At 39.1% G+C, this 19,381-nt stretch overlaps 1 protein-coding gene across 1 annotated transcript in view; it reads left to right on the top strand.

Moving 5' to 3' along the window:
• The window catches only part of AIDA (axin interactor, dorsalization associated), a 64,089-nt gene that overhangs the window by 41,989 nt on the left and 2,719 nt on the right, over window positions 1-19,381 (top strand). The window contains exons 7-8 of the mRNA XM_004482076.4: window positions 15,210-15,332; window positions 17,508-17,630. Of these exons, the coding sequence (XP_004482133.1) occupies window positions 15,210-15,332; window positions 17,508-17,630 (246 nt within the window). The remainder of the gene's footprint in view (window positions 1-15,209; window positions 15,333-17,507; window positions 17,631-19,381) is intronic.

Raw genomic sequence — 19,381 nt, 5'->3', positions numbered from 1 at the left:
CATTTCAGTGGCAGGGTAGTTTTAGTAATTGTGACATTGTTTTTTAATTTAACTTTTTTAAAGTATCATTTGCATATGTAGAATTTATCTTTGTCATGTGCACTTTTAAGAGTTTGGTAAATGCATAGTTGTGTAACTGCCACCTCTTACTAATGCAGTATGGGATATGTTATGGTATGTGGATGTGGTATGACCCTGAGTAGTTTTCCCGTTTATAAATAAAAATGGCTTTTAGCCACTCTTTCTTGGGGAGTGGGGGAATAGTTAAGCTTTGCTTACCTTTCTTTATGTTAATATTTTTCAAAGTTTTAAAAACTAAAAGCAAACATAGTAACTTTCCACTAAATAACTGACTTAAGCCAAAATGGGTTTTAATTTCTCTAAAGGAAGGCTTGGAAGAGTTCATTTAAATAGAGGATGTAAATTTACCACTTGTTATTTAAACCTGAACATTTATTGAAAATGCTTTTAAAAGCATTTTCTTACTGAGTAATAACATGATCAAGCTCAAATATGGACCTAGTAGTTTTAAAATTATTATAGATACATGTTAGTTTTTTTTCAAAGATTTATTTATTTCTTTCTTTCTCTCCCCTTCCCGCCCCCGCCCCGGGTTGTCTGTTCTCTGTTATTTTGCTGCATCATCTTCTTTGTCCACTTCTGTTGTTGTCAGTGGCACGGGAATCTCTGTTTCTTTCTTTCTTTCTTTTTTTTTTTTTTTTTAAGATTTATTTATTTATTTAATTCCCCCCCTCCCCCAGTTGTCTGTTCTCTGCGTCTTGTTTCTTTGTCCGCTTCTGTTGTTGTCAGCGGCATGGGAAGTGTGGGCGGCGCCATTCCTGGGCAGGCTGCACTTTCTTTCCCGCTGGGCGGCTCTCCTTACGGGGCGTACTCCCTGCGCGTTGGGCTCCCCGGGGCTCCCATACACGGGGGACACCCCTGCGTGGCAGGGCACTCCTTGTGCGCATCAGCACTGCACATGGGCCAGCTCCACACGAGTCAAGGAGGCCCGGGGTCCGAACCGCGGACCTCCCATGTGGCAGACGGACGCCCCAACCACTGGGCCAAGTCCGTTTCCCTGTGTTTCTTTTTGTTGTGTCACCTTGTTGTGTCAGCTCTCTGTGTGTGTGGCGCCACACCTGGGCAGGCTGCACTTTCTTTCGCGCTGGGTAGCTCTCCTTACGGGGTGCACTCCTTGCATGTGGCGCTCCCCTACACAGGGGCACCCCTGCGTGGCAGGGCACTCCTTGCGTGCATCAGCGCTGCGCCTGGGCCAGCTCCACACGGGTCAAGGAGGCCTGGGGCTTGAACCGCGGGCCTCCCATGTGGTAGATGGACGCCCTATCCACTGGGCCAAGTCCGCTTCCCACATGTTAGTTCTTTGATCTCTTATATAGCCTACATAGGCTTAAAACATATTTGAAACAAAAAATAAATAAATTTTACTGTAAGGTCTGTACTTGTTTTTTGCTGCTCAAATAAATATTCGATTTTGGGTTCATCTTGCGAGATAGTGTTGAAAAATGCAGCAAAATGTTCACTGTTTTCTTGCGAATATCAGGGCATTCTTCACAGAAATCCAGAACATGTCTTCAGGGCAGAGCAGTGAGTATGATCTAAGGTACACAGTTAGATTGAGCTCCGTGTTCTTTTCTCTCCAAGTCAGATTCTCAGGCTAAGCAGAATAATTGGGGAAAGAGTCCCTCACCCAGGCATAGGTTTGTATCGAAAGAGTAAGGCAATGCTGTTTTTATTTGTTTGTTTAGAAAAGATTTATTCCCCCCCCCCTCCCCAGTTGTCTGCTCTCTGTATCCATTCACTGAATGTTCTTCTGTGACCGCTTCTATCCTTATTAGCAGCACCGGCAATCTGTGTTTCTTTTGGTTGTGTCATCTTGCTGTGTCGCTCTCCCTGTGTGCGGCGACATTCCTGGGCAGGCTGCGCTTCCTTTCACGCTGGGCAGCTCTCCTTACACTCCTAGCGCTCAGGGCTCCTCTACAGGGGGGACACCCCTGTGTGGCACAGCACTCCTTGCGCCCATCAGCACTGCGCATGGGCCAGCTCCACACGGGTCAAGGAGGCCTAGGGTTTGAACCGCGGACCTCCCATGTGGTAGGCGGATGCCCTATCCACTGGGCCAAGTCCGCTTCCCGCAATGCTGTTTTTCTGCAAGTCTTCTTGCTGATTTTCATTAAGACTTGAGACTTGTTGATATCCTTCCTCACTTAGGAAAGAAATAGTGAGGTGTGAGACATTGCCCTCTTCATTCTGTTACTGTGGTGCATTACTTCAGCTGGTTTTCTTAGCTTGAACCACCCTTGCATACCTGGGATCATGGAATAGAATTCTTTACATGTGCTGTTGGACTTAGTTTGCTAGTATTATGTTGAGGAGTTTTGCATCTATATTCATAAGGGGGGTTGGTCTGTAGTTTTCTTGTGTTAGCCGTCTTGCTTTGGTATTAGGGTGATGTTGGCCTCCTAGCATGTGTTATAGAGTGTTCCCACCTCTTCAGTGTTTTGGGAGAGTTTGAACATGATTGGTGTTAATTCTTAGTATGTTTGGTAAAATTTACCAGTGAAGGCATCTGGTCCAGGGCTTTGTTGTTTTTTATGTTTTGCAGGGTTTTTTTTGTTTGTTTTTCTTTTAAGGAGGTTTTTGGTTACTCATTAAAATACTTTACCTTTATTGTTCTTTTGAGAGCCTCTATTCCTTCTTGAGGCTGTATATGTAGTTTGTGTGTTTCTAGGAATTTGTCTGTTTCCTCTAGGTTATCTAATTTGCTGGCATACAGTTGTTCATAGTATCCTTTTATAATCCTTTTCGTTTCTGTGGGGTCAGTAGTAATGTGTTCCCTCCTTTCATTTTTTATTATAGTTGTTTGTGTCTTCTCTCTTCGTCAGTTTAGCTAAAGGTTTGTCAAGTTTATTGAGGTTTCCAAGAACCATCTTTTGGTTTTCTTGATTCTTTCCGGGTTGTTTTTTGTTTTTTTTTGTCTATTTCATTTATTTCTGCTCTTATCTTTATAGTTTCCTTCCTTCTGTTCACTTTGGGTTTAGTTTTCTCTTCTTTTCTAGATCTTCCAGTTGTGAGTTTAGGTCTCTGATTTAGATTTTTTATTTATTTTTTTTACTCAGCTGGCTTTGTTTATCTTTAATAAAAATTCCTTAAAAGTGATCCTGGGACTTTTAGCAGTTCTATGAAGGTGTAGATACTTGCCAATGACTGCAATTCTAAATCCTGACTGGATGTATTTGAAAATCAATGTAAGCAGGTGTCTTAACTATATGGGCTTACAGAAGACGGAACAAAATTCTACATCTTTTCTAGTTTCTCTAAATTTGGTAAATCTGCAAGTATATACAATCCACCTAGTTGAAATTACTAATTACTGTTCATTGAAGATGTTTCACAGGAGCAAAAATTGAATGAGGGCAATAAATTTTAAATGATGTAGGAAAAGATTCTAATCAGAAGAGAAATCTAACTGTAGTTTATCAATATTTGACTCTATCTGCACTATACTAAAAGGAAAGGGATACACCCAAGAAATTCATATTGATCATTCTAGTGATGTGAATACCACCTGCATCTGATTAAATATGGTTTATGTTCTGTTACCAGTGATAAGGATAGTATTTAACTCAGAACTCTAACTCTATATTGTTAATATACAGTAGCAATTTTATCCTAATTAAAAATGTCTTAATATACAACGTTATTGTTTTCTAGAGGATCTTTATACATAAACTAAAGTATATGGTTAATTAAATTAAGGTTTAGTAATGGGATTTTTTTTTAAAGTTAGTAATGGACTAAAAAAATAATAATTCTCAAGGACTGGTACTATGTAAAACAATCAAAAAGACGATACAATTCAGCTTACTAAAGCAGCCAATCGTCCCTGCAAGTTTAAGGTCACAAGCCCATAACTTCTTTCCACAAGTGTAAAGAAAGGCAATAAAGAACCATGTGAAAATACAGTAAAATGATATAGGAAAAATGTCAAATCTAGAAAAAAGCTTTTATAAAGAGATTAAAATCAAGTGTATACATCAAAACTGTAGACCTAGCATTCCTTGTAGCACATAACATAACCAGCAATCTTTAGTTCTTTCAAATTTATGCAGGTAAGTCATGCTGTCTTTGGTTGACTGCAGCACCAGGAAGGAAGGGACGAGAGGGAGGGCAAGGGTTATGAAGAACTTCTTTTCTGCAGACTGAAACTTCCCCCCAATTTTCTGTTACACCAGTTGTAGCAGTTTGATATGGTTATCAATTCCAAAAATAGATATTGGATTATGTTTGTAATCTGATCTGTACCTGGGCCTGATTGAGTTATGATTAGGGCTTTGATTGGGCCACATCATTAGGGTGTTGAGTCCCCACTCCTTGGTGGGTGGGGACTCACAGATAAAGGCTTGGCAAAGGACAGAGTTGTGGGTTTCTGATGTTGGAGTTTTGATGTTGGAGTTTGATGCTGAAGACTTAAGCTGGAGCCCCGGGAAAGAGACAGAGCTGTTCACCTTATAGTCTACAGCTAACCTTGTGGAGAGAGGCAAAGCCTAGAGAACCTCATAGTCTACAGCTGATCTTGTGGAGGAAAAGGAGGAACCCAGGAAGCCTGAGCCCTCACAGACTTCGGCAGCCATCTTGCTTCAACATGCGAAAATAGACTTTGGTGAGGGAAGTATCTTATGCTTTATTGCCTGGTACCTGTAAGCTCCTACCCCAAACAAATATCCTTTTAATGTCCAGCAGATTTCGGTGTTTTGCATCAGCACCCTTTTGGCTGACTAAAACAGAATATGGTACTGAGGAGTGGGGAAGTGCTTTTGCAATTACTGAAATGCTAGAATGGTTTTATAAATGGGTAAGGAGCATTTTTTGGAGGAATTGTGAGATGCTTGATGGAAAAGGCCTAGATCACTTTGAGGAGACTGTTGATAGCAATATGGATGCTAAAGAGACTTTTTATGATGCGTCAGAAGTAAATGATGAAACCATTATTGGAAACTGGAGGAAAGGTGATCTGTGTTTTAAAGTTGCAGAGAACTTAGCAAGGTTAACTCGCAATGTTTTATGGAAGGCAGAATTTGAAAATGACAAGCCTGGGCGTTTAACTGAAGAAATTTCCAAAGTAAACCTCGACAATGTAGCTTGGCTTCTGCTTGTAGCTTATAGCAAAATGCTAAACGACAGAGATAAGCTAAGGACTGAACTGTCGGGCACAAAGAAAACAGAAACTGATTCTGGAAATCCCAAGCCTCTGGAAATCAAGCTCCCAGATGAAAGTGCCCCATTGGAGGACTTAAGTAAACTTGGAACTGGTAAAGCAAGATTGAAGGTGCAATTACCTAGGAAAATCTTGTGGAAAGTCTTACTGTCTGATGGCTTGGACTCTTGCTTCCTGCATGCTAAACCAACAGACTTTTTGAGAGAGATGTATAAACAAAACCACTGTCAGCCTGGAATAAAAAGGACATGGAAAGGAGAGATTAAAGGAAAAACAGCTTTAAGAGGAAAACCATGGAAGCTGAGATCTGGAATTAGGACATCACCTCGGGCCAAGAGAGGAACCTCACCAATGTTGCTAATTCCCGGTTGAACAATTAGAGCAAAGAGAGTCTTCCCCTGGAGCCACAGAAAGGAGTGCAGCCCTACCAACGCCCTGATTTTATCCCAGGAAGAGACCCTTAAAAGATTTCTGGCCTATAGAACCATGAGATTATAAATTTTTATCTTTTAAAAATTATTTTATTAGAGAAACAGTTTTACAGAAAAATCATACAAAAAGTACAGAGCTCTTATTTAACCTCCCTTATACACGCAGTGTCCCTGTTATTAACATTTTACAGTAATATGGTACTTTTGTTGCCAATGGAAAAACATTATTACTATGATTACTCTATTAACTTTAGTGCATAGTTACATTAAGGCTCCCTGTGTTACACAGTCCTATGGTTGTGTTTTAAAAAATTTTTAATCAAGTAACATATATACAATCTGCAGTTTCCCCTTTTAACCACATTCAGGTATATAATTCAGTTAATTACATTCACAGTGTTGGGCTGCCATCACCACCATCCCAAACTTTCCCATCACCCCAAACAGCAACTCCATACCAATTAAGCATTCATACCCCATTTCCTACTCCCACCCCAGCCCCTGGTAACCAGTTTGTTAGTTTCTGATTCTACAAATTTGCACATTCTAATTATTTCATATAAGTGAGATGATAGAACATTTGTCCTTTTGTGTCTGTTTTTTTTTCTTCACTCAACATGATGTCTTCAAGGTCCATCTGTTTTGTCACGTGTATCAGATCATCATTCCTTTTTGCTTTGGGTTTTTTTTTTTTAAGATTTATTTATTTATTTAATTCCCCCCCTTCCCCTGGTTGTCTGTTCTTGGTGTCTATTTGCTGCGTCTTGTTTCTTTGTCTGCTTTTGTTTCTTTCTCCGCTTCTGTTGTCGTCAGCGGCGCGGGAAGTGTGGGCAGCGCCATTCCTCGGCAGGCTGCTCTTTCTTTTCACGCTGGGCGGCTTTCCTCACGGGCGCACTCCTTGTGCGTGGGGCTCCCCCACGCGGGGGACACCCTTGCGTGGCACGGCACTCCTTGCGCGCATCAGCACTGCGCATGGCCAGCTGCACACGGGTCAAGGAGGCCCGGGGTTTGAACCGCGGACCTCCCATATGGTAGACGGACGCCCTAACCACTGGGCCAAAGTCCGTTTCCCTGCTTTGGTTTTACTTTCTGTTTTTTGAGGTACCAGGGGCTGGGGATTGAACCCAGGACCTTGTATGTGGGAAGCAGGTGCTGAACCACTGAGCCACATCAGCTCACCCGTCATTCCTTTTTACAGCTGAATAATATTCTTTTCTTATGTGTATGCCACATTTTGCTTATCTAGTCATCTGTTGATGGGCACTTGGGTTGCTTCCATCTTTTGGCAATTGTGAGTTATGCCACTGTGAACATGAGTGTGCAAGTATCTGTTTGAGTCCATGCTTTTAGGTATAGACCTAGAAGTGGGATTGCCGGGTCATATGGTAAATCTATGCTTAGTGTTCTGAGGAACCACCAAACTGTTTTCCAGAGTGATCCATTTTATACTGTATTTTAGTTTGCTAAAGCTATTCAAAGCAGATACCATAAAATCGGTCATTTTTTAACAGTGGGAATTTACTAGCCTACAAGCTTACAATGTCAAAGCTGAGAAAAATGTCCAAATCAGGGCATCATCAAACAATGCTTTCTCCCCAAAAACCAGCTGACAGTGATCCTGGACTCCTCTGTCACATGGCGCGGCACGTGTGGGCATCTGCTGGTCTCTCCCTTCTCTTCCTGGTTTTGTGCTTTCAACTTTTTGTTTCTACGGCTTTTTCTCTGTGTCTGAATTTCATTCTCTTGCAGTATAAGGACTAAGACCTACCCTGAATGAGGTGGGTCACATCTGAAGTTAAGATCCTACTCATCTAAAGGCCCTCCTTACACTGAGTCCACACCCACAGGAGTGGGTTAACTTTAAGAACATGCTTTTTTGGGGTACATACAGCTTCAAACCATCACACATTCCCACCAGCAATGCATGCTATTTCCTAAATCTCTTTAACACTTGTCCTTTTTAAGTATAATGCATAGGCATTGTTTTGTTTTTTGTTTCCCAAAACCTGCTATAAGTCAAAAGATGCAAAAATTACTGCTATGAAAAGCGAAATGTAGGTCCTTTTTAGGTTCTATGAATAAGTAAAATTTCAGATTGGGAAAATGAAGGATGGTGATTAAAAGCATGGACTTTGGAGCCAGATTGCTCTGGTATAATGGGCTAGTAACTTAACTTTTCTTTGCCTTAGTTTTCATCTCTGAAAAATCAGACTAGCACTAGCACCTATGTCATAGTTATTATGAAGGTTAAATGAGGTAACATGTATATAAATGGTTAGAACAGTGCCTGGCACATAACTAGTGCTCTCTAAAGGTTGACTATTTGTTATTTATGCAACTCTTCTATGTGGAAGAACATTTTATTATTCCGGATCCTTGCTTTATATCTAACAGCAAATAATCTAATCTAATTCTAATGGAAAAGCTTTAGTTTACACTGGCTCAAGTACGATGATTTCTTTTCTCAGTTATATTCTTCAAGTTTTATAAACATAGCTACTTATTCTTTTATTACTTTTTATAGTTGGATATTTTAATTCATCATTTGGAAATCTTGCTTTTAATGTATTGCCTTGATTTATAAGTATCATGTGGTTTTATCTTTGATAACAAATATGCTACCTTTCTCATCTAACTCCAGGACTATAGATGATATGGTATTATTCTGGTATTTTATCTTTAATGGACATTATAAGAAAGAACATTGCTTTATATTTTCTATCCATTTGTTTACTAGACCATAATAACATCTAAAAAACTATAAAATTCATTTATTCATTCAACAAAATATTCACTCCACAATGACTTATCTATTGCTTGTGCAAACTATACAATCCAGACCCTTCTTTCAGGTTGCTTACTATGTATGTAGTTAGAGAGTCAGGGCTGTAAATACATAATAATTACAGGAAATGTGCAAACGAGTGAGCAAACGAGGCTAAATGAGGTTGTCCAGAAAAAGCAATTTAGCCTGAACTGACAATGAAACGGTGAGTAGGAGCTGACTGTGCAGGGAGAGAGCACACTGGAAACCATACTTTGAATTGTCACCTTTCTGTATTATCTGTAGTCCTAGATAGAGAGTCAGAAGAAGCTATTCTCCAATAAAAGTAAAACTGAACCTGCATTATGGAGTGACATGTTTTACACTCTACCTTGGATTAGAGAAGAACCTAATAATGTCACCTTTTGTACAAAATAGAAGGAGGGGAGAGAATATGTTTTTACCTCTTATTCATTTATCTGAGCTGTCCTGTATGGTAGTCATTAGCCCCGTATCTCTATTCAGCACTTGTCCAAATTGATGGACTGTAAGTGTAAAATGCATGCAAGGTTTCAAAGACACTTAGTATGAAAAAAGCAAGTAAAATATTTCAGGAATAATTGCTAATGTAATGGTTACATGTTGAAATGAGAAATAATTTGGCTATTTTGAGTTCGACTATATTATTAAAATTAATTTCATCTGTTTCTTTTTACTTAACTGTGGCTATTAGAAAATGTAAAATTACATATGCAACCTATGTTTGTGGCTCTCATTTCTATTGGACAATACTGATTGATATCTTTATCTGTCTAACTTATTATGCTTATTTTTACAACAACAATGAAAAGGCATAGGAAAAACAAAGCAGAAATTAATGGAATTAATTGTCTAGAGGTATTGGGTAGGAATGGAGGATGGAAGGGGTAGGGAAAGTAATGTCATACCTTTAAGTATAACTTCTTATATATTTTTTGAATTTTGAACCAACATATTAAAAACAAAAATGAAATCAACAGGGATGGAGGGGTAAATAACTTACTATGTGATGGAAACAGCAACAAATAAACTTAACTATTTATCACATGAATAAAAATAAAGAAGGAAAGATGATGAAGAAAAAAGTTATAATCCAAGTAATTTCAAATAAAATACATTGTACACTCTCAATAGAATATATTTCAGTGATAAAAGGAACCACATAAAAATCTTAGATTTTATTTAGTAAGTTTGTGGTTTGTAGTGATACTGGTATCACAATTTTGAAACTGTTTTGTGTGTATTGTAGGATTGAACAATGAAGTAAATATACTGATGTAATTAGGAACCAAGGTTCTCAATGTGGGAGAAGAGAGCTGTGAATATGGAATGGAAGAAAGGTAGGGAACGCTCTTGGTATTGGATTAGAATAAGAGGTATCAGTATGAGTTCAAGATTAAAAAAGAAAAAGCAAAAACAATGTCCCCTAGGTCTCTCCACCGAAAGGGATTAAGAAAAAAGCGGAGAAGCAGATGTGGCTCAAGTGATAGGGCCTCTGCCTACCATATGGGAGGACCTGGATTTGATTCTTGGGACCTCCTGGTGAAAAAGAAGAAGAGAGAGGGTGCCTGCAAGGTGAGCCGAGTGCCCATGCAGTGAGCGAGACCCTGCATAGCGAGCCACGTGACCACGTGGGTGCCTTCGTGGTGAGCTGAGTGCTCTCACGAGTGCCTGTGTGGTGAGTTGAGTGTCCGCACGGCAAGCTAAGCGCCTGTGTGGCAAGCCAAGTGCCCGCATGGTGAACCAGTGCCCATGCAAGTGAGTCATGCAGCAAGATGACGATGCAACGAAAGAGAGACAAGGGCGAGAGTCAAGGTGAAGCACAGCAGAGACCAGGAACTGAGGTGGCGCAATTGACAGAGAACCTTTCGCCACATCAGAGGTCCCCAGGATCAAATCCTGGTGAATCCTGGAAGAGAAAGAAGAGAAGACAAAAAGAGAAATAGATACAGAAGGTCACACAGCAAATGGACAGATGGCAGAAACAGCAGGGTGGGGGAGGGGAAGAAAAAAATTTTTTTTAATTTAAAAAAAGAAAAAGAAAAAAGCAGAAATGATGTCCTGTAGGTTTCTCTACTGAAAGGACCAGGAGCATGGTGTTCCAATAGGAAGGAGCATATCCAGTGCTCAGATGTTCAAATAGTATTAAAAAAATATATCTGGTACCTTTAAATAAATCCAACCAAAGAAATGCAAGGCCTCTGCAAAAGAAACAGTAAAACTTACTGAGAAAAATTAACAAGTTCTAAATAAATGGAGAGGTATATACCTGTTCAGGAAGTGAAAAAGCAATCTGTAAAGATAGGATTATTTCTGAAATTATTCTGAATTTTGCTGCAATTCTAATGTTTTTTTTTGTTGCTGCTGTTGATGTTTTTTAAGAACTTAACCAGCAGATTCTGTGATTTACATAGAAATGCAAAGGGCCAAAAGTAATTAATGCTGTTGAAGTACTATATAAAATCAAGTGGGAGAATTTGCTTTACCATATGTCAAGACTTTTTGTAGAGCTATAATAATTAAGATGCAAGGATAAGGAAACAGTCCAGTGAAATGGAATGGAGAGCCCAGAAACAAACTCTGATTTATGATCCAGGTTTTACTGCAGATCCATGGGAGAAATGACAGTCTAGATGGTGCTGGGGAAACTGAGCATCCATGTGGAATAGAATGAAATTGGGCTACCCCAATCAACAAAAAATTCTCAGAGGATTGTAGAACCAAATGCAAATTTCAAAACAAAACTTTTGTAAGATAAGGAAATGCCTTCATGAACTTGGAAGAGAGAAAGATTTGTTGAATAGGACACAGAAAGCACTGAAGAGTTTAAGAAATTTGTGTAAACATTAAGAATTTATGCCAACCAGAAGACACTGTTAGCTGAGAAAAGGCATTTTAAGCAAAGAAAACTAATCTTGGGTGTTGGAAGCCAGGATCGTTATCTTTTTGGGAGAGACAGTGATTTGGGGCACAGCTAGGTCTGCTAGGATGATGGCAGTTATTTTCCTCGATCTGGTGCTAGGTGTACAGGTATGCGTGCTTTTTGAAAATTCATTAAACTCCACTTAAAATCAGTGTACTTTTTAATACATATGTTACACTTTATAAAAAGTGTTTTTTTTCCCAAAGGGAAGCCATTGAGTGAGAAGATATTTGCAAAACATGTATCCATCAAATGGCTTATATGAAAAATATTTGAGAACTCATATTCTTTTTCAATAAAAAGAGGGATAATCCAATAGAAAAATGGACAAAATAATTGAACAGATACTTCAGAAAAGAGGAAATCCAAATGCTCAATTTAATAGGAAATGGTGCTCAACTTCATTAGTCATTGGAGAAGTGCATGTTAAGTGCCATTTTCCCTCATACCCTGAATTGGGTAAAATGGACCTGTTAGCGAGGATGTGGACAGTGGGAATGTTACTGCCATCGTGCTGGCGATACAAGTTGGCAGAGCCACTTTGGAAGATACTTGGTCATTACATAGTAACTCGGTCATTGCTTTCTTTCAGAAATGTGTGCTTATGTGCACCAAAACCCATGCACAAGAATGTCTATAGCAGCAATGTTAGTGTGTCCAGCAGCTTGAAGCAGCTCAAGTGTCCATCTGCAGAAGAATGGATGTGTAAACTGGTATATTAACTAAAACTATATAATGGTAAAAATGAGCAAATTACAGTTACTGGCAATAAATCTGAACTTCAAAAGCAGGCAAAACTGTATTATGCAGGGATGCTTTTTAGGTTAAAAGCCAGATCATCCTGTGGGGACTGATTGGGAACAGGCCCTGGGGGCTGGAGGGAGCTCCTGGGTGGTGTCCACTTCGATGACCTGAGGGCTGGTCCTCTGGAGGCTTGCTTTCTGGTTTTTCACTAAGTGGTATACTTGTTTATTTGCTCTTCTGAATATGTATTAGATTTCATGACTTAAAAGGTTAAAAAGGCCTAGACAGCGGGTACAGTTCAATACCTTTTATCTTTAATATCAGAAAACTTTATTTTTGAAATGGGTTCAAATTTGGCAGAATGGTTTTTAAGATACGTTCAATGTGTAATGTTATATTTTTACTTCTAAAATGGTATTCTGTACTGCTTTGAGTGTTCCATTTTGATTTTCTACTTTTTATAATTCTTTTGTGTCACCACCAAAATTTGTCTTTTACTGACTCTTGTATTTCTGTGATATTGGAAAACAGAAAGCATATGGAAAATTAATTAAAATTCATAGGTAATCTTCAATCGTTTAAAAAGTTCAATCTCTGTTTCCAGCAATTCTCCTAACCAGTCTTCCACACAAACACAACAGAGCTTTGATTTTAAACCTATCTCTATTTAGAGTAATGGTAATCTTCTAAAGCAATTTTTGAGAATCTCTTTTGGGAACAGACTCCTTTGAGAATCTGATATGAGTACAAACCTTTCTCCAGAAAAATTCAGAAAAATTCATGCATCCAAATTAACATAACATTTCAGGGGTGTTTCTTAACTCTCTGAAGCTCGTCCCTTAGAGTCCAGTTAAAAGCCCCTGTTCTGGAGGTGCCTTCATTTGTAAAAGAGTCAGCCAGAGGATGAGACCCTGAGAATGTTTCCTTTCAAGTGTGTGTAGAGAATAAACCCTTGAGCCCAAGAAAGTCTCTCAGTGCAACAGTGTAACAAAGCCTCTTTCCCATACCTGCATTTTCTGTGCCATTCCCACATTTTTAAATTAGAAAGTAAAAACTGTTGGACATTTTTACCGCTATTAGTTTTACAGCTTTATTTTTAAAAAACAAATCAATTTTACTGATACAGATTAATAAAGCTTATAGTCCATCCAAAGTATACAATCAGTGATATTTGGTATAATCACATTAGTTGTGCTTTCATCCCTTCAGTAATTTTAGAGCAATTTATTTCCATCATAATAAAAAACACAAAAAAATTCATCACCTCTCAACCTCTCTGGTTCCCCTTCTGTGCATAGCTGCTATTTCTGGCTATTCTTGCATATTAATTTTTTTAAGCAGTTTTCTATTTTTAAGATATATCCATATACTATATGATCTAGCCAAAGTGTATAATCAGTGGCTTTTAGTATAATTACAATGTTGTGCATTCATTACCACAAAAATTTTAGAATAATTTCATTACTAGAAAAACAAAAAGTCGACACTCCTTCCTTAATAGTCGCCTCTCAATCGCTGTCTTTCCCCACCCCTACATAATGACTAATCTAATTTCATCTTTATATTGACCTATATTTACATTTTATATGCAATATATAGTACAGTTTTACAGCTTTTTTGAGGTATAATTTTCATATCATAAAATTTACCCATTAGAAGCATGCAATGTAATGATTTTTAATAAATTTATAGAGTTGTGAAACCATCACCACAATCCAATTTTAGAACATTTCCATCACTCTAAAAAATTTCCTCAAGGCTGTGCTAAGCCAATCAAATGCTAACACATTTTTATTTTTTTATTTTTTTATTTTTTTATTTTTTAAAGATTTATTTATTTAATTTCCCCCCCTCCCCTGGTTGTCTGTTCTTGGTGTCTATTTGTTGCGTCTTGTTTCTTTGTCTGCTTTTGTTGTCGTCAGCGGCACGGGAAGTGTGGGCGGCGCCATTCCTGGGCAGGCTGCTCTTTCTTTTCACGCTGGGCGGCTTTCCTCATGGGCGCACTCCCTGCGCGTGGGGCTCCCCCACGCGGGGGACACCCTTGCGTGGCACGGCACTCCTTGTGTGCATCAGCACTGCGCATGGGCCAGCTCCACACGGCTCAAGGAGGCCCGGGGTTTGAACCGCGGACCTCCCATGTGGTAGACGGACGCCCTAACCACTGGGCCAAAGTCCGTTTCCCTAACACATTTTTAATAAGTTGGTTGATTCATGTGCACCAAATGCTTCAAGGGTAGGATAAAACATTGTTGAATAGAAACTTGAAAGATGTCAGTCAAAGTCCTTTGTAATTATTTGGTTCTGTAGTTTGAGATACTATATATATACTGGATTAAAATGGAATAAACCCTTTTGTGGGCATCTGTTCTCCATAGATGGTTTGAAACAAATGAACAAACTGCACAGTTGACTTCTTCCTTCATATCACTTCCTGAGTGGAGAAATGCTCTCTTGTGGTTCTGGGTGATTTTCATTTTTTAAAAATGTGATATATGGATAAAGATTTCAAGCATAGGGTTGCATTTGCAGTGTTAGATGGCATTCTCAGTGGTATTCACTTCTGAGAAAAGAGGTCATGTAGAATAAGTTGAGGAAAGGAGTGGAAAGTTAGTCTGTAAAATTATTTAAGTAAATATTAAATTGTAAATTAGTTTTTCCATCAGGAGTGACTAAAAGATTTGTTGATCAATTCTGGTATTAAGTTTCCCAAGCTTCAGGAAAAAGCTTAAAAAGCTTTTCCTGTCTTTGTTCTACCACTTCATATAAAAATTGTTATATGAGTATACTATATGCATTATTAATGATTTGGCAACTTGTAATTGGGCTTCCTGGAACTTGAATTGGTAATTTGTTTTAGTATTGAATATGAGATTTGTAAGGGCAGATTTGTCTGTATAATTAAATAGTGGCCTCAAAAAGACAACATCAAATGTTTGGGGGTTTTGGAAACCAACATAATACTTGGTGGTTTCTAAGTACTTAAAAGTAAGGCTAAGTCTTCTGTGTTTGTTAAAATGCCTGCTCTGAAGTTATTGGTGGAGCTAATTTTTATTGCTGTTTCCTTGTTGCCAGGGACTTTATTACCAAGGTTACCGTCAGAACCAGGAATGACATTACTCACCATCAGAATTGAGAAGATCGGTCTGAAGGATGCGGGGCAGTGCATCGATCCCTATATTACAGTTAGTGTAAAGGGTAAATAACTCTACATTTTCTTCCTCCAGTGAATTTGATATTGTTCTCATTTGGGACAACTTTTGTGGTTGTTTTCTACCTGTGACAATTCTTTTTTTTTTTTAACAGAGGTACCGGGGATCGAACCTGGGACCTCATACATGGGAAGTGCTCAACCACTTGAGCTACATCTGCTCCCCTGACAACTCATTTTAATCCATTCTACAAGGCATAACACCTGGAAGGCGATTGCACTCCTCCAAACATTTCTGAGAGATTTACTTAAAATATTTTCATATTTATGTAACTTAATATTCACCTTTGCTTTTGAGGTTTTCTTTTACATGTCTTTTTTTATTTCTAAAATTCCATCCAGGGAGCAGATCAGACACACACACTATCTTTAATCGCAGAAGCTACACCCTTCAGGAAACAAAGTTAGCAAAATGTCCCTCACCTTCCAAGGATGTGTGGTTCTCTCCTGTTTTTCCCTCCCTCCCTCCTCCTGTGGTCTCTCATTGCTCCTGTCCAAAAGAGCTTCGTACGCAGGAGCCTCTGCAGGCTTGGATGAGAGTCAGGCCTTCAGGGAGTCCTCGGTGGAGACAGGAAGAGAGGGCCCAGCTATAAACATCCACTTCCTGAATGTGATCCCGAGGGGCCTTTTGGAAGGGAAGTATTTCTTATCCTTCACTTGTACCGTGGGTATTAAACATGGTTATTTTTTAGGATTTATTTCTCCTATCCAATGGCAATCCAGCGATTCCTTGAAAATAATTTTTTCAGTCTTTGATTTGAGAGGAAAATCATAGTGGTTGGATTCTTCTGTTGCCAAATTGGAGGAAACTTTTATCAATCACTGAAATAAATTCATACTCATGGGTTCATCAGTACCAAAGACAACCCATGTGTCAATTAAAGGAAAAGGAAATTAAGCCACAGAAAAGAATTTTACTATGTTGAGACCATGATCCACAACGCTAAGGCTGTGATACTTCAGCTTCTGCTGTTACTGGTTATCACATGCATGGTCTACTAGAACGTATGCTCTCGTGTTTGATAGGCCATAGGCAGAACTGCGAATCTCAGCCAGGAATGTACATTGTAAAAAAAAAAATAAAAAAAAAAAATTAACGGTAATGTGGTAGATGTTACTTTTGCGTACAAGTTGAACTGAAGTATGTTTTTGTGTAAATATCTTTAGGAACTGGAACAATCGGTTACATTCTTTTAGACAATCTACTAAACTGAGATGGGTCTGTTGAATAACACAGAAACACTGAGTAGTCATCAAAGAGATTTATGTTGACTTTGATTGAACTGGAAGATTCTTGGCTCTGGTTGTTATAAATCAGGTTATATAATAGCAAGTATAACCAAAATTTAGGTAACATATGGGTCCAGCAAATTATTAATTGACAGAAGGGTTTCATTGGCAGGTTTTATGTTCACTTTTTGGTCCTCTGACTTGAACACAACAGAATTCTGATAATGTTAGATTTAACAGCCTTGCCAAACCATTAATTACTCTTGAATAAGATTGGACATTAAGGGCAGAGACCCTGTTATGGTATATCATTCATAGTCAAAAAAAATTTATTTTAAAGATTTATTTTATTTATTTCTCCCCACTCCCTCGTTTGCTGGTCGTCTTTTTAGGAGGCACCGGAAACCAAACCCAGGTCTGCCCAAGTGGGAGCAGAGGCGCTGAGCCACCTCCGCCCCCTGCTTTGTTGTACCTCTCACTGTGTTTTCTTTGTCTCTTGTTCTGTCATCTTGTTGCATCAGCGTGCTGTCTTGCTTGTCGTCTTTAGGAGACACCTGGGACCTCCCATGTGGTAGGCTCAATTGCTTGAGCCACATCCATTTTTATTGCACACAAAAATACAGTAGCCTACTCTGTAAGGAAAGCCAGATGTCCTTCTTGTCTCACCTCTTAACTACAAGGATGAAATCTTGTCTTCCTGCTCTCCCTTCCATGAGGTCTCCCCCTCCTCTCTGCCACTCACTCCACATCTGTGATATCAGCAGCTCTTCAGGTACCTGATCATAACACATAGGGCTTTCTACTAGTCTGAGAATCTTCTCTCAGCTTTTTCCCTTTTCGAAAAATAATCTTTTGCAGTTTATTTGCAGGGTTTTTTTTTTCAGTATGTGTATATTTAAGTAGTTCTAAGCAGAAACTTTTTTTCTCACTAGATCTGAATGGCATAGATTTAACTCCTGTGCAAGATACTCCTGTGGCTTCAAGAAAAGAAGATACATATGTTCATTTTAATGTGGACATTGAGCTCCAGAAGCATGTTGAAAAATTAACCAAAGGTTTGTAATCATGAACAGTTGGCTCTTTATGGACAGAGGCCTTATCTTATTCATCTTGTTCCTATTTGTGTGTCGCATGGGCCAGCCATACTGGTATCTGACCTAAGTAAATGCCACAGTATTTGTTGAGTTGCATGGAAGATATTTTTTTATGTGGGAATTAGGAATTGTATTATCTAGTTTCATAATATATGATACCTTTAAATAATCAAATGCTTCTTATAGTAAAATTTATTGCCTTTAGCAAAATAGAATGAAAAATTTCCTTATACCCAAGAGTTTAGGGGAAGCAGATTCTAAATAAAATAATTCTCTTACAGTTTAAAGAACCAGTTTTTTTCTTCCTGTTGAATTTATTCTGTAGATACTGTAACTTGCAGTTAGCTGGCAGGATGGAAAAGAACAAAAGCATAATTTTTAAAAGATGAAGTTACATTTCTAAGTTAAACAGTTCTTGGGATCAAATATTTCCCCATCCTTTTCCTAGTGGGAATGTCATTGTTCTCTGAAAGGAAGACTTCAGAATCCTCTGTCACCAGGTTCGAACCACTGCGGGGGCCCCCCCTCAGACCTCATGCATCTGAACCTCAGGGTGGGGCTCTGTGTCTGGGTGTGAAGACGACATCTAGGTGATTCTATACACCCCGCAGTGTGAGCACTTGTGTGTTAGAGGAGAATGTAGACAGTAGGTGCTTCATCAGGAACATTGAAGGAATTACAGCATCAAGTGTGCTTTCTGAATAAAGAAAGATGAACAACATGTTTTTTTAGCCCCACTGCTTTGAGAAATGTTTCTGGTGTGGAGATGGGGGGTGGGTGTCCACGGGCTAGCCTGTTTTATTAACATTGTGTTGTTGATGACTTGACTCAGGATGACTTTATTCATTCTCTTCAGCTTTGGATTTAGTATTTACTGTCGTTTACCTCTATCGGTGCCGATGAACATACTTTCCTCATGTTTACAAGCACTTCAGTTAATCTTCTAAACTATATTCATTTCACATTTGTTGTTTCTTATATATGGCATGATGTACAAAGCTGTGCATACCAGGGATACAAGAAATCTATTATTTATTGGTGATGCAGATGAATAATTTAAAAATTCACTTTCTCAAAATGATGGGGCTTTAATATTGTTTTCAAATGTAATTTTATCTTCACATGTACTAAGACCTCAGAGGTACCCTGAAGGGAGATGGGCTCCCTAGCTGGGGAGACTGAGGAATGTGGTCTGCTCTCTTAACCACCCCTTTGGCATTACTGCCGTGGGAGGGAGAGGGAAGCCTACCAGGGAGGCCGCCTGGGCCAAACCCTTCTGCCGTGTGAGTTGGAACAGACTGGCTGAGTGTGCCCCTCTCCCCCGCCCCCACATCCCCTCTCCAGGGCGACTGGCTTTTCTTCCCCCCCGTAGAGGCGAGGTTCTCCCTTTGGACCCAAGCGCCAGGGCTGTGCAACCATTTCTGAAGTGCTAAGCTTCTGGCCACATGGAGTTCTAAGTATTAGGTGTGTGTCGGTGGTCTTTAAAAGCCAAGACACAGCAGCGCTCTGGTTAAGGCAACGTTAATAAGTAACTAGTTGGGAGTGAAACTGATTTCCTTGCATTAGTTTTTATGCCTTCTTTAGAAATTGTTCTTGGCTACACTGATAAGGCAAGTTATTTCTCTATTTTTAACTTTTGTTTGGGGGGAAGGGGAGCTTATCTGCTGGGCTTTGGGGAGATAAAACTATATAAATTTTTCATTTCCAGTTGT

Source organism: Dasypus novemcinctus, chromosome 13, assembly GCF_030445035.2.
Source record: "Dasypus novemcinctus isolate mDasNov1 chromosome 13, mDasNov1.1.hap2, whole genome shotgun sequence".
In the NCBI taxonomy this organism is placed as follows: Eukaryota; Metazoa; Chordata; class Mammalia; order Cingulata; family Dasypodidae; genus Dasypus; species Dasypus novemcinctus.
Note: the sequence above shows the minus strand (reverse complement) of the source record. Positions and strands in the feature narration are given on the sequence as shown.